The 12,989-nt window shown below is 45.8% G+C and overlaps 1 protein-coding gene across 1 annotated transcript in view; it reads left to right on the plus strand.

Annotated features, from left to right (window-relative positions):
* The window catches only part of ugt8 (UDP glycosyltransferase 8), a 38,081-nt gene that overhangs the window by 20,030 nt on the left and 5,062 nt on the right, over positions 1 to 12,989 (plus strand). Inside the window, exon 4 of the mRNA XM_067441779.1 lies at positions 9,353 to 9,429. Coding sequence (XP_067297880.1) covers positions 9,353 to 9,429 — 77 coding nt within the window. The remainder of the gene's footprint in view (positions 1 to 9,352; positions 9,430 to 12,989) is intronic.

Consider the following 12,989-nt stretch of genomic DNA (forward strand, 5'->3'; position numbering starts at 1 on the left):
AAACTGGTAAACTTTATATCTGTAAATCAACTCTGATGAACTGTAAAAAAAGTGAGTACTCTCACCTTTATTACTGCCATATCCAGTATCACTCTGGAGACTGTAAGGTGGATCACCAACAGTAAATAGTGATCCATCCATGAATAACAACTGTTTAGCCAAACCTGTTTTGTATTGTCTCTTTGTATTGAAATTCATTCATAATCACAAAGCAGTCTAGTGTAAAAGGATTTGCACAGACATAAACAAATTTAAAGGTGGGGTAGTATTTGTATGTTCACTTCAGCTATGATAAAGACCCATTCAATTCCACATCTTATAAACCACTGTCTGTTTCAAGGGTCTTCTTGCAGTGTGTCCGAAAAGTAACAAAATAAACTCCTAATATATGTTTGATTCCTTTGGTTCCTCAGTTCGTGATTGATATAACCCTCTAATCTTGTCATAATTGTAATATTTTTTTTTGTTGGACTGTCGTGCTGGTGCTATCGGGTTGTTCATGAGAACTGTTTGTGGTTTTGGGATATAAGGGATGATTTTTCATTGAACGGCCGACCTGGATTACCCACATTGTAACACACATTGCTTTCATTTATTGATGACATTGTACTGGCACAGCAGATTCCGCCATAGTCGTTGCCTGGTTTGCGAATGTGTGGGGCAGAGCTATCAAAATAGGGACCAGATCCTTTTGGGGGTTAGGGGCAAGTTTGTTTAGGTGATTTTAAATATCAACATTGGTTAACAGAAAGCACTTATCCCACCTTTAAGTATATGGCATATAATAAAACAAATCCACAGAGTCTTCAGTGGCTCTGATGTCAGGAGTACATGGAAACTGTTATTTTCACTCTTACATCCAACAGCAAAACACAAAACACCTCAATCGCTTATGAGACATTCTTGTCAATACAGCTGCTCCAGCCTGGAGAAAATGGCAAACTGTGTACAACGGTTGTACACAGGGCAGGTCTTTGCTAACACAGCAGTGTCCGTGTAAAAAGTGATGTCACTTTGCCAGGAATCAGCAAACATCTTGTTCTGAGACACCACTTATGATTTATGTGAATTAAAAAAAGAAGTGGGGGATTTTAACCATAATAGGGTGGTTGTGTACACACACTGCTGACACACATTTATGTTCACACCATTTAAAAGTGAATTTTGCGTAATAGGTGCCCTTTTAAGTAAAAATTGTGTTCCATGAAGATATTTTGTAAAATATCAATATTTAGATTTTTTGCACCCTCAGACCTAGAAAAATGTTCAAATAGTTGTATCTTAGCCAAATATTGGCCTATCCTAACAAACCATACATCAATGGAAAGATTATTTATTCAGTTTTTCAGATGTTACTTGTATACATCTCAATTCAAAAGTTTGACTGGTTTTGTGGTCCAGGGTCACAAATCAGGCCTATATAGGAACTGTATATATTAGGAGGAGTTATGACTTGAAATTTCTAAAGTTTCTACATTGTACTTTGAAATGTAGTTGTACTGTACTGGTTCCTTTTTTAATTACAGTGAATGGGAACTATCTAAAAGTAGTTCATATTGTGTGCTATATTCCAAGTCGTCTGAAGCCATATGATAGCTTATTATGTCACAGTGTGAAAAATAGATCAAGATGTAACTTTGCTATTAATATAGAACCACTTTAATGATACTGTAATTATGATAATTTTCCTTTTTAAAGCTTGAAAGCCTCAGTCCCAATGACTCATGAGTAATAATGTCATGGAAAAGAACAACCAGTGCAAATTTCCTGCCATGAAATAAATAAAGTTGAGCAGGTCTGGAACCACATAAGGCATTGTTTATGTTCTTTACATTTTATTATTAAGTTGGTTTTTTTATATAAAGCAACATATATAAATTGATTTGAGATGTGATGATCTTATTAGTTAGTGTAAAGTCAGAAATTACTTATGTGCAATGTAAGTGAACTTGGAGACTTATCGTGGGTGATTAGAGATGAGGGACGTTCCAAATGTGATAACAGAACCCACGAGAAAAGACATTTAAACACACAGATCCTAAAAGATTCACAGCGCGGTGAGTGTTCTGTCATACAAGTGTCTTCTAGGAAACCGATCACTGCATCTAAAGAGAGTTATGAGTGAAAGAAGACAAAAAGATCAGAAAGCACTTCAGTGATGAGTCAACCCTAGACGATGATAATAGGATGAAAAGTGTTTAAACCAGCGAAATGTTGGCTTATATATGTTGATTTATATTTAGATAAATGACTTGTGTATTGAAGAGAAAATTATTTATTATATTATTCTGTTCCCTATATCGAGGGAACTCAACACTGCGTCGTCGAGTGACGACACTCTGGGAACGCCCCCAGCGTGACGGCTCTGAAGTATGAATGAAATCAGCCACCAATCCGATTGGTGCAACGTCGTGATGTAACCGGCGACGGCGTACACGGAAGCTATAAGAAGGCGCCGCCCCAAACAACAGACAGTCTTTGCTCTTCAGCGAGGCGCTCTGTGTGAATATTGTTTGTCTATTTACTGTTGTCTGTCTGAATATCAGTCCCTTTTCGAATAAGCATGGCAAGCGAGCAATTTAGAAGGTGTGTTCATCCGTGCCCGCGCTTCATCACGGGCTCGGACACACACCAGCTGTGTGTGCAGTGTCTCGGAGCGCAGCACGCTCAGGCGGCGCTTGAGGGTGCCGCCTGCAGCGAGTGTGAGAGGCTGCCGCTCCGGGTGCTGCGCTCACGGCTGGCCGTCTTCACCGAAGGCGGTCAGGCTCGCGAGCCCCGTGGGTCTGGTCCCGCGTCTGTTGAGGCAGCGCGGCGGCGTAGATCCTGGGGCTCACAACTGGATCTCGCGACGGGAGGCGGGCATGCTGAGGCATCTTCCCAATCCTCGTCCGATGATTCAGACGCTCTTCCGCCTCGTGAGGAAGCCCGCGCTGCGGCTTCTTCCCACGAGGTTGATAACCCAGTGCTGATGCTGTCTGATTCCGAGGGATCAGATCAGTTCAGCCTGGAGGCGGGCGGAGTGCAGGTGTATTCACCTCTTCACTCTCCCGCTCAAGAAGAGCTGGTGGACGTGCTGACACGTGCTGTGGCCAAACTCAGTATCGACTGGCCACAGGAAGAGGTGGAAGTCCAGCCTGTGAGCAGGTTGGACGGACGCTTCTTCAAAAAGCGTGCTCAGCCGCCACGCAGGGGCTTGCCGTTTTTCCCGGATTTGCATAACGAGTTGTGCAAATCATGGGGAAAACCATACTCGTCGCGCCTCTCGACTTCGGGTGTGTCGTGGGCGCGGCTGAGGCTGGTTATGGGACGCTGCCTCGCGTCGAGGAGGCATTAGCGAGCTATCTGTCTCCTGAGGCAGCAGCGTCCCTGAAAGCCCCTGTCCTGCCCACCAAGCCATGCAGGGACACGTCGTCCCTGGTGGGCAGGGCGTATCGAGCGGCCGGTAGAGCTGGTAGTTGCCTGCACACCATGGCGGTACTGCAGGCATACCAAGCTGAGCTCCTCAAAGAGCTAGATGAGGGAGAGGGTCCGTCTCCGGACGATATTACAGAGCTGCGGAAAGCTACCGACTTGTCTCTCCGCGTCACCAAAGAGACGGCCCGTGCTATCGGCCGCTCTATGGCTGGCATGGTGTGCGTGGAGAGGCACCTGTGGTTAAACCTGTCGGGGATGAAGGAGAAGGAGAAATCCTTCCTTCTGGATTCCCCGATAGCTCCTGTGGGTCTTTTCGGCGACGCAGTCAATAGCGTTGTCGAGAGATTCCAGGAGGTGAGGAAACAGTCGGCGGCTTTCCGGCAGTATCTCCCTCGCCGCCAGGGGCCTCCTGTAGCCAGCAGGGAGGTCTCTGGTGGCCAGTCCCGGCCCTCCACCAGCGCCCACAGACAGGCGCAAAAGGAGAGCGTCGCTTCCCGCGCCCCTCCCGAGGGAGCCTGGCAAAGGAGGCGACGTTCTCGCCAGAAGTCTTCTAAGCCGAAGGGCGACTTGAGGGAAGTCCTTCAGGCGAAGAAGGCTTCTGGCAAGCGGTCCTAGCTGCGGCAGGATCGCTCAGAGCTGGCCCTCCCGGGGGCGGACGACCGAGGTCGTTCCGAGCCCGCAGCTCTGGGGAAATCGATGTTGTGTTCCCGCCGTTAACAACGCTTCGGGCCTCATCGGTTTCCCGCGTACGTGCGCCGTCCCAGCCGCCTCGAAATCGACCTGCGGCGGGGCAGCGAATGCGTGCGCACACCGAAAATCCTCCCCGACTAAGCTCTGCCGGGTGGCCGCTTCAGGGGGTCGGGCAGGGGGTTCGGTGGGTACCAGAGACCAGCCTCGAGAGGCTGGTTCCCCTAGTAGAATATATCGGCGCATGGATGTGCCTCCCGAATATTTCTGCTTGGGTCCTGAGTACAGTGGGAAGGGGGTACAGATTGCAGTTCAGAGTTCCACCACCGAAGTTCAGCGGGGTGGTCTGGACTGTGGTCCCCCCGGCCCAGAGGCAGGTTATGGAACAAGAAGTGCAGTCTCTGCTGGTCAAGGGGGCGATAGAGAAAATCCCTCCGCCAGACAGGGAGTCGGGCTTTTACAGCCGTTATTTCATTGTTCCCAAAAAGGGTGGAGGCTTACGTCCAATATTAGATCTGAGGTACTTGAATCGGTCTCTGAGGAGATTCAGGTTCAAGATGCTCACAATTCAAATGATCGTGAATCTGATCCAGTTCGAGGACTGGTTCGTCACGATAGATCTAAAGGACGCATATTTTCATGTCTCCATCCTTCCTGCCCACAGGAAGTTCCTGAGGTTCGCTTTCGGGGGCGAAGCGTACCAATATCGGGTGCTTCCTTTCGGTCTAGCTCTTTCCCCTCGCACCTTCACGAAGTGCATGGATGCAGCTCTGGCCCCTATGAGGCTGCAGGGCATCCGTGTGCTGAATTACATCGACGACTGGCTCATTATGGCAAAGTCGCGCGAGATGGCGATTCGGCATCGAGATGTCGTTTTAGCCCATCTCAGGTGCTTGGGGCTGAGACTGAACACGGCCAAGAGCGTGTTGATACCCGCCCAGAGGACCACGTTCCTCGGGGTGGTATGGGACTCAACCTTGATGCGGGCGAGCATGTCTCCCGCACGGGTGGGTTCTATACTGGCGGAGGTCTCAGGGGTGAAGCTAGGCCACAGCCGCACTTTGAAGCAGTTTCAGAGACTGCTGGGACTCATGGCAGCAGCATCCAACGTAATTCCGTTGGGTCTGCTATACATGAGGCCCCTCCAGTGGTGGCTAGGAACCAAGGGGTTTTCCTCGAGGGGAAAACCTTTCCGTATGATCAGGGTAACGCGCAGATGCCTTCGTTCCCTCGTTATATGGAAGGATCCGAGGTTCCTGTCCCAAGGGCCTGTGTTAGGAGCGTTATGTTGCAGGAAGATCCTTTCAACAGACGCCTCCCTCACGGGCTGGGGCGCGGTCATGGAAGGCCGGTTCATGAGGGGTTCGTGGGGACCCCAACATTCCTCCTGGCACATAAATTGCTTGGAAATGTTGGCGGTTTACAAAGCTTTGAGGAGCTTTCTCCCAGACCTTCACGGCCACCATGTCCTGATACGATCCGACAATACGTCGGTGGTATCGTATCTCAATCACCAGGGGGGTCTGAGGTCACGCCCACTATGCAGGTTGGCGCTTCAGATCCTCCTGTGGTCCCAGGGGAAACTGTCGTCTCTCAGAGCGATGTATGTCCCAGGGGACCAGAACCAGGGAGCAGATGTCCTGTCGAGGCAGGGGCTGAGGCCCGGGGAGTGGCGGCTCCACCCAGAGGTGGTGGAGGCCATGTGCAAGAGGTTCGGCCCAGTGGAAGTGGATCTGTTTGCTTCCGTAGAAACGACCCACTGCCCACTGTGGTTCAGCCTCAGGCCTCCGGCCCCGTTGGGGCTGGATGCCATGACACAGACGTGGCCGAGGCAGCGTCTGTACGCATTTCCCCCGATCGTTCTGCTCCCGGGAGTTCTAGAGCGAGTCCGCCGGGAGGGCGTCAGCCTCCTATTAGTGGCACCCCGGTGGCCGTCCCGAGCTTGGTTCTCCGACATTGTGGCACTTCTAGACGGAACCCCGTGGCAGGTCCCTCTGAGGAGGGACTTGCTGTCTCAGGCAGGGGGTGTGATTTTCCACCCCAGGCCAGAGTTGTGGAACCTCTGGGTCTGGCCTCTGAGGGGGCACAGTACCTAGAGGAGGGTCTGCCACAAGAGGTCGTTGAGACCATTCTCAGCTCTAGGGCTCCCTCTACGAGGAAACTGTATAGCCTAAAGTGGAATGTCTTCACTAGCTGGTGTAGAGAAAGGGGGGTGGACCCAGTTGACTGCGCAGTCGCTTCAGTACTGGAGTTCCTCCAAGACCGTTTCTCCGCTGGTTTGACCCCATCCACTCTGAAGGTGTATGTGGCAGCCATAGGGGCTTTCCACTCGCCTTTGGAAGGGGGCCCTTTGGGTAGACACCACTTGGTTGTGCGTTTTCTCCGTGGGGCTAGGAGATTGAGGCCTGCGGCTCATCCCAGAGTCCCGGCTTGGGACCTGGCAGTGGTTCTGGAAGGGTTGGCTGAGGCCCCCTTCGAACCATTGGAGTCGGCTGAGGCGAGAAATCTGACCCTGAAGGTAGCATTTCTCCTCGCCATCACTTCTCTGAGGAGAGTGGGGGACCTCCAGGCATTGGCGGTCACGCCTACTTGCTTGGAGTTTGCCCCGGGCGGGGTGAAAGCTATCTTGCATCCCAGACCGGGTTACGTGCCCAAGGTCCCATCTTCAGGGATGGGGTCAGTATTTCTTCAGGCATTTCATCCTCCGCCTCACGCGACGGCAGAGGAAGCTAGGCTGCACCTGCTCTGCCCGGTTAGGGCATTGAGGATCTATCTAGACAGGTCGGCTCAATGGAGGAAATCGGACCAGCTTCTGGTGTGCTTTGGCCCCCCTAAGAAAGGGTTGCCTGCGGCGAGACAGACTATTAGTAACTGGATCGTGCAGGCGATAGCCACGGCTTATCGGGTGCGCAATATGCCTTCACCCATGGCCGTGAGGGCTCACTCTACGAGGGGCTTGGCCTCCTCAGTGGCCCTCCTTTCGGGAGCCTCACTTATTGAGATTTGTGAGGCGGCGGGTTGGGCTAATCCACACACCTTTATAAGATTTTATAAGCTGGACCTCCCGGCTACGCCGGGTGCTAGAGTGCTTGCGTCCTGAGTGTGCCTGGGCTCCAGCTTCACACCAGGATGGGCGTGTCTCGGTGTGGCATAGTGGGTATTGACGTTCCCAGAGTGTCGTCACTCGACGACGCAGTGTTGAGTTCCCTCGATATAGGGAACGTCTCGGGTTACTATTGTAACCCTTGTTCCCTGAGAGGGAACGAGACACTGCGTCTCGTCGCCACACCTACACGTAGAGCGCTCGCTTCATCGCAAAGGCTGTCTGTTGTTTGGGGCGGCGCCTTCTTATAGCTTCCGTGTACGCCGTCGCCGGTTACGTCACGACGTTGCACCAATCGGATTGGTGGCTGATTTCATTCATACTTCAGAGCCGTCACGCTGGGGGCGTTCCCAGAGTGTCGTCACTCGACGACGCAGTGTCTCGTTCCCTCTCAGGGAACAAGGGTTACAATAGTAACCCGAGACGTTTTCTTTAAGGTTATCAACCTAATTTGAGCCTAAATTACCAAGATATCTGTCTTCAGTTAAACTAACTACAATCAAACCAAACTAAATTCCATCTGTTGGATAAATGGTGTTGGATGTGAATGGATATAAAAATCAACATATATATTGCAATGCAGATCAGACTGTAAAAAGTTTATTGAAGACTGGAAGTAAAGTCATTTTTGAGTTGATCCTTGTGCCTGTGGTTGACTAAGCCTTTTTCGAGTTAAAGGCAGATTGATGTGTGACATCCGTATGACAGATTGATGTGTGGCATCATGTGTGACTTGACAGTAGAAAATGTGTCACAAGTGCATGCAAACTTTCAGTCTCTCATTGAAGGAATTTTGTTTCTCTATGAAAGCTAAAAAAAAACTTTTATAGTTCTTTCCTCTTTATCTTTTCCTAAGTGAAGCTGCTTGCTTATAAATAGCACCACCTTATGTTGTCATAGCCATTCATATTGTCATGGCTCCTGTAGTCATGCCATATAATCTCAGTTGCTTTCTTGCGTTCATGCAAATGTGCCATGGCAAGCCTTTACTAATGAGGACACTGCTGGGAGTTGGAAATGCCCAGGGAACACACACATACCAGATAAATAAAATGTACAGATAGACAAGCACTCTCCAGGTATCCACAAACATATACCACTGTTGTTATATCATGAACATATGGTCTGAACACTTTCTTTCTGATACGTGCCTCCATTATAGTAATGGCAATTAGAGTCACTGACACCTGTCAGGTTTCTTAGTAACTGTAGAATGTTTGTCATGAGGTTTGGCACACACTGGCCTGTAGGCTGTGTGCCTGTATGACAGGGAAGACACACATTAATCCTGGATCTTAGATAAGTCTTGAGACTTAAATAAAAGGCTTCATATAATCCCCACTAAAGAACTATTGATGTTGGTTTAATTAGTCATTCAGCAGATATCCAAAGACTTTAAGACCGCTTTAAAGCCAAAATGAAATTACAGTTGACTTTAGTACATGTTTCAGTATTCAATATACAGTAGTGTGTGTTCCTGGTGTTTTTAAGTATAATTCACAGTGCATGTTGTTCTAAAGAATAAATTGTTATCTGAAATGAATCCCCTTTTCTGCTGTTGTCACCTAGGCCATGGAGTGCAAAAAAAAAAAAAAAAAAAGCCAACCAATAGCATTATGCAGCTATTTTAGGCATTGTTTTAGGTGACAGTAATTGACTTCCACTTCCAGTTCCCATTCTACATTGGTTTTGCTGTTTAAATATTCTGTTTTATTTGAAAATCTGTCACTTTACATAGTCAAAGGGGTTTTGAAAACAGTTCCATGTTCCCTTCAATGACAGGCTGTAAAGTTTAATGGTTATTGCTCTTTATTCATCAAAATCATGGCATGCATCCATGTGGTTGATTGTCTTTCATCTTTGCTTTTTATTTGCCTTCTGAATGTACGCTTTGTTACTAAACTAATCTATGCATGCAAAATATTTGGTCACTCCCTCTCTCATTCTCTTTGTCTCTAATGTACCCCCCACCCCCAGTATGCCTTGCTCCCTTGATCCTACAATGTATCTATGATTTTTTGAATAACTAACAAATTCTTTGTGACCTACAAGTTAATTTTTTTCTGACAATTGTCTCCTTCAGTAGGTTTTAAGAAAGAGTTTAAAGAAAGAGCTGTCTGAATTTTACTGAATTAAATCTTTCTGTAGGTTCTCTGGAGTTCCTCCCCCTAATCTTGGCAACAATACTAAACTAGTGGACTGGATGCCACAGAACGACCTGTTGGGTAAGTATACATACTATCTCTTATTAAATTAAATTACATGGTTAATGCTTTACAATAAGGTTTCATTAGTTAACTACGTTGTAACATGAACTAATAATAAAGAATACTTCTACAGCGTTTATTTACCTTTGTTAATGTTAATACATTATTAATTTTTTTTATTTCTTAATGCAGTGTGAACTAACATGAACAAACAATGAACTGCTGTATTTTTTTATTAAATACAATTAACAAAGATGAACAAATATGGTAACAAATGTACAGTATTTACCATGGTTAGTTAATACATTAACTAATGTTGACAAAATGAAACCTTGATGTAAAGTGTTACCAATGAAATTTTTAGAAAGACATATGAAGTTTGAATGTTTCCTCTGGAATTTTAGGTAACACTTTAGTTTAGGGTCTAATTCTCTCTACTAACTAGTTGGTTATTAGCATGCATATTACTAGGTTATGGCTGTTTATTAGTACTTATAAAGCATATTAATGCCTTATTCTGCTTGACCTTATTTTACACAGCTTAAGCCCAATTTATATTCCTGTGTCGAGCATACACCATAGCTACAGAGGGGCAAAACATTATTTAGTCAGCCACCAATTATGCAAGTTCTACCACTTAAAAAGATGAAAGTGGCCTGTAATTTTCATCATAGGTACATTTTACTACGAGAGACAGAATGGGAAAAAAAGTCCCAAAAATCAAATTTTTTTTTTTAAATTAATTTGCAAATTATGGTGGACAATAAGCATTCGGTCACCTACAAAAAAGCACGTTTTCGTTTTTTGGTTCTCACAGACCCGTAACTTCTTCTTTAAGAGGCTCCTCTGTCGTTACCTGTATTAATGGCACCTGTTTGAACTCGTTATCAGTATAAAAGAAACCTGTCCACAACCTCAAACAGTCAGACTCCAAACTCCACTATGGCCAAGACCAAAGAGCTGTCAAAGGACACCAGAAACAAAATTGTAGACCTCCACCAGGCTGGGAAGACTGAATCTGAAATAGGTAAGCAGCTTGGTGTGAAGAAATCAACCGTGGGAGAAATTATTAGAAAATGGAAGACATAAAACACCACTAGACCACAACAACAGTAAGCAAAAATCCCAGAACCACATGGGGGGACCTAGTGAATGACCTCCAGTAAGTTGGGACCAAAGTAACAAAGGCTACCATCAGTAACACTATGCCGCCAAGGACTCAAATCCTGCCAGATGTGTCCCCCTACTTAAGCCTTTACATCTCGGAGCCAGTCTGAAGTTTGCTAGAGAGCATTTGGATGATCCAGAAGAGGACTGGGTAAATGTCATATGGTCAGATGAAACCAAAATATTGCTTTTTGGTAAAAACTCAACTTGTCGTGTTTGGAGGAGAAAGAATGATGAGTTGCACCATACTTCCTGTGAAGCATGGGGGTGAACACATCATGCTTTGGGGCTGTTAATCTGCAAAGGCACCAGGACGACTGATCCGTGTAAAGGAAAGAGTGAATGGGGTCATGTATTGTGAGATTTGGAGAAAAAACCTCCTTCCATCAGCAAGGGCATTGATGATGAAACATGGCTGGGTCATTCACCATGACAATGATCCCAAACACACAGCCCGGGCAACTAATGAGTGGCTTCGTAAGAAGCATTTCAAGGTCCTGGAGTGGCCTAGCCAGTCTCTAGATCTCAACCCCATAGAAAATCTTTGGAGGGAGTTGAAAATCCGTGTTGCCCAGCGAAAGCCCCAAAACATCACTGCTGCTCTAGAGGAAATCTGCATAGAGGAATGGGCCAGCAACAGTGTGTAAAAACCTTGTGGCAACTTACAGAAAACGTTTGACCTCTTTTGACTTACAGAAAATGTTTGAGAGAGCTCATTTTCCTCACTGGTCTTTTCTGAGAATGCCTCTGTTGTATTAGAAGACACAAAGCCTGCGTGTGTGTTTGTTTGTGTGAATGACTTTCTGTCTCATTGTGCACCATGGGCTTGAGGTCACAGAGGACCTTTCTGTCTCCATCATTCTTTTCTCTCTTTGTCTCACTGTCTTTCTGCTGTCCGTCACACTTCCTGTTCTCTGAAAGACCTAGTTGATGCATCCTGTGCTTTGGTCTTCCATTTGTTTGGTCTTCTCATTGCACTAGAGATAATGACAAGAACAAATCTGATACACAAAGTTGATAGACAGGATGAACCCATGGCATTTCTTCATTAAGGACCCTCAGCTTTTTAACACAAACACCTACTTGTTTGAGGTTCAGCTGGACTAAACTTTTAAGATCAGTGAACAATGGTCAAAACTGTCACAATAAACAACAACGGTTTAATTTCCATTTTAATCAGTGCCTGAAATCCACTTACACATACTGTATGCAGCTTTATGTATGGAATTAAACAGTCCTGCCTCATGTCAGTACCAGTGAGAAAGTGATACACACCCTACTTTATCCATGAGAAACCCTTTTACAAATTTACAAAAAAGTATGCAAATGTACATTTGATTTCCCTATCTGTCTTTTAAATGTATTTTAAAGAGATATGAGCGTACTAGATGAGCTAATGTACAACTAGCAACTCTGAAATGGTCAATAAAACTCTTTGTTCATTGTGACTTATCCAGAGGAAGAATTGTTAGCAGGCACAGGCAGGAACGAGTTAAGATTGTTTATTTTTATTAGAATTATGGCTTTTACTTTATAGCTTTTGGAATTTTGTAAGGCAAACATCATTACTGTTTCCTGAATACAAAACCCTTATATAAATATTAATAAATATTTGGTGCGTAACTCATCTCACACTGTTTATGCCACACACATGCATTATACATCTAATCACTTGTCAATTACAGATATTTTTTACTATTATTATTTTTCTAAGCAATCAGACTGGCAGGTGATAAAATGGCAAATCAATTAATTGGAGAGTTAAAATGTAGGAGACAGCATATATTAAAGTGGGCTCATTATGGGCCAATAGCAACCCAAACCACCCTAGTAACATCCTTGCAAACACCCAGAACACAATAGCAACTGCATAGCAAAATTAAAAAGGTTAATACTGTAACACATGTTAACTGAAGGAGGGAACAGATATGTTACACCAGAAGTTAACTGGGATCTCATCTGAGAGCTCAATCAACTTCGAGTGTAAACAAAACAAGCCAATGGGTATTGGCGAGAGAGAACCACCCCCTGTGAAGCAGGTATAAGGGAAGCATGCTGCACTCGCTCATTTTAAGTTTTGCGCTTCAAAGCAGAGACAGTGTCCCGGCCGTTTAGTGGTAAAACAGCGATTGTGAAGATGGAACGTAATGTTTCTGTTCCCTTAATCAGGGAATGGGTGTTATATTAGTAACCTAGATGTTACCAATCAGTCAGTCCCATTCATCGTTGTGTCAGATGTAAACTGACGAATTGGGATCCCTACCAAAACGACACAAATGCTGCTCCTTCCACCTCCCCACTTAAGTGGCCAAATCCCCCTACACATCATGTGGTGGAGAAAGGACAGGGCTTTAATGCACAGAGTCAATCACTGCTGTTCCTTCTTACCCACACAGTTAGACTGTTTGGAT

Source organism: Pseudorasbora parva, chromosome 4 (assembly GCF_024679245.1).
Source record: "Pseudorasbora parva isolate DD20220531a chromosome 4, ASM2467924v1, whole genome shotgun sequence".
NCBI classification, from domain to species: domain Eukaryota; kingdom Metazoa; phylum Chordata; class Actinopteri; order Cypriniformes; family Gobionidae; genus Pseudorasbora; species Pseudorasbora parva.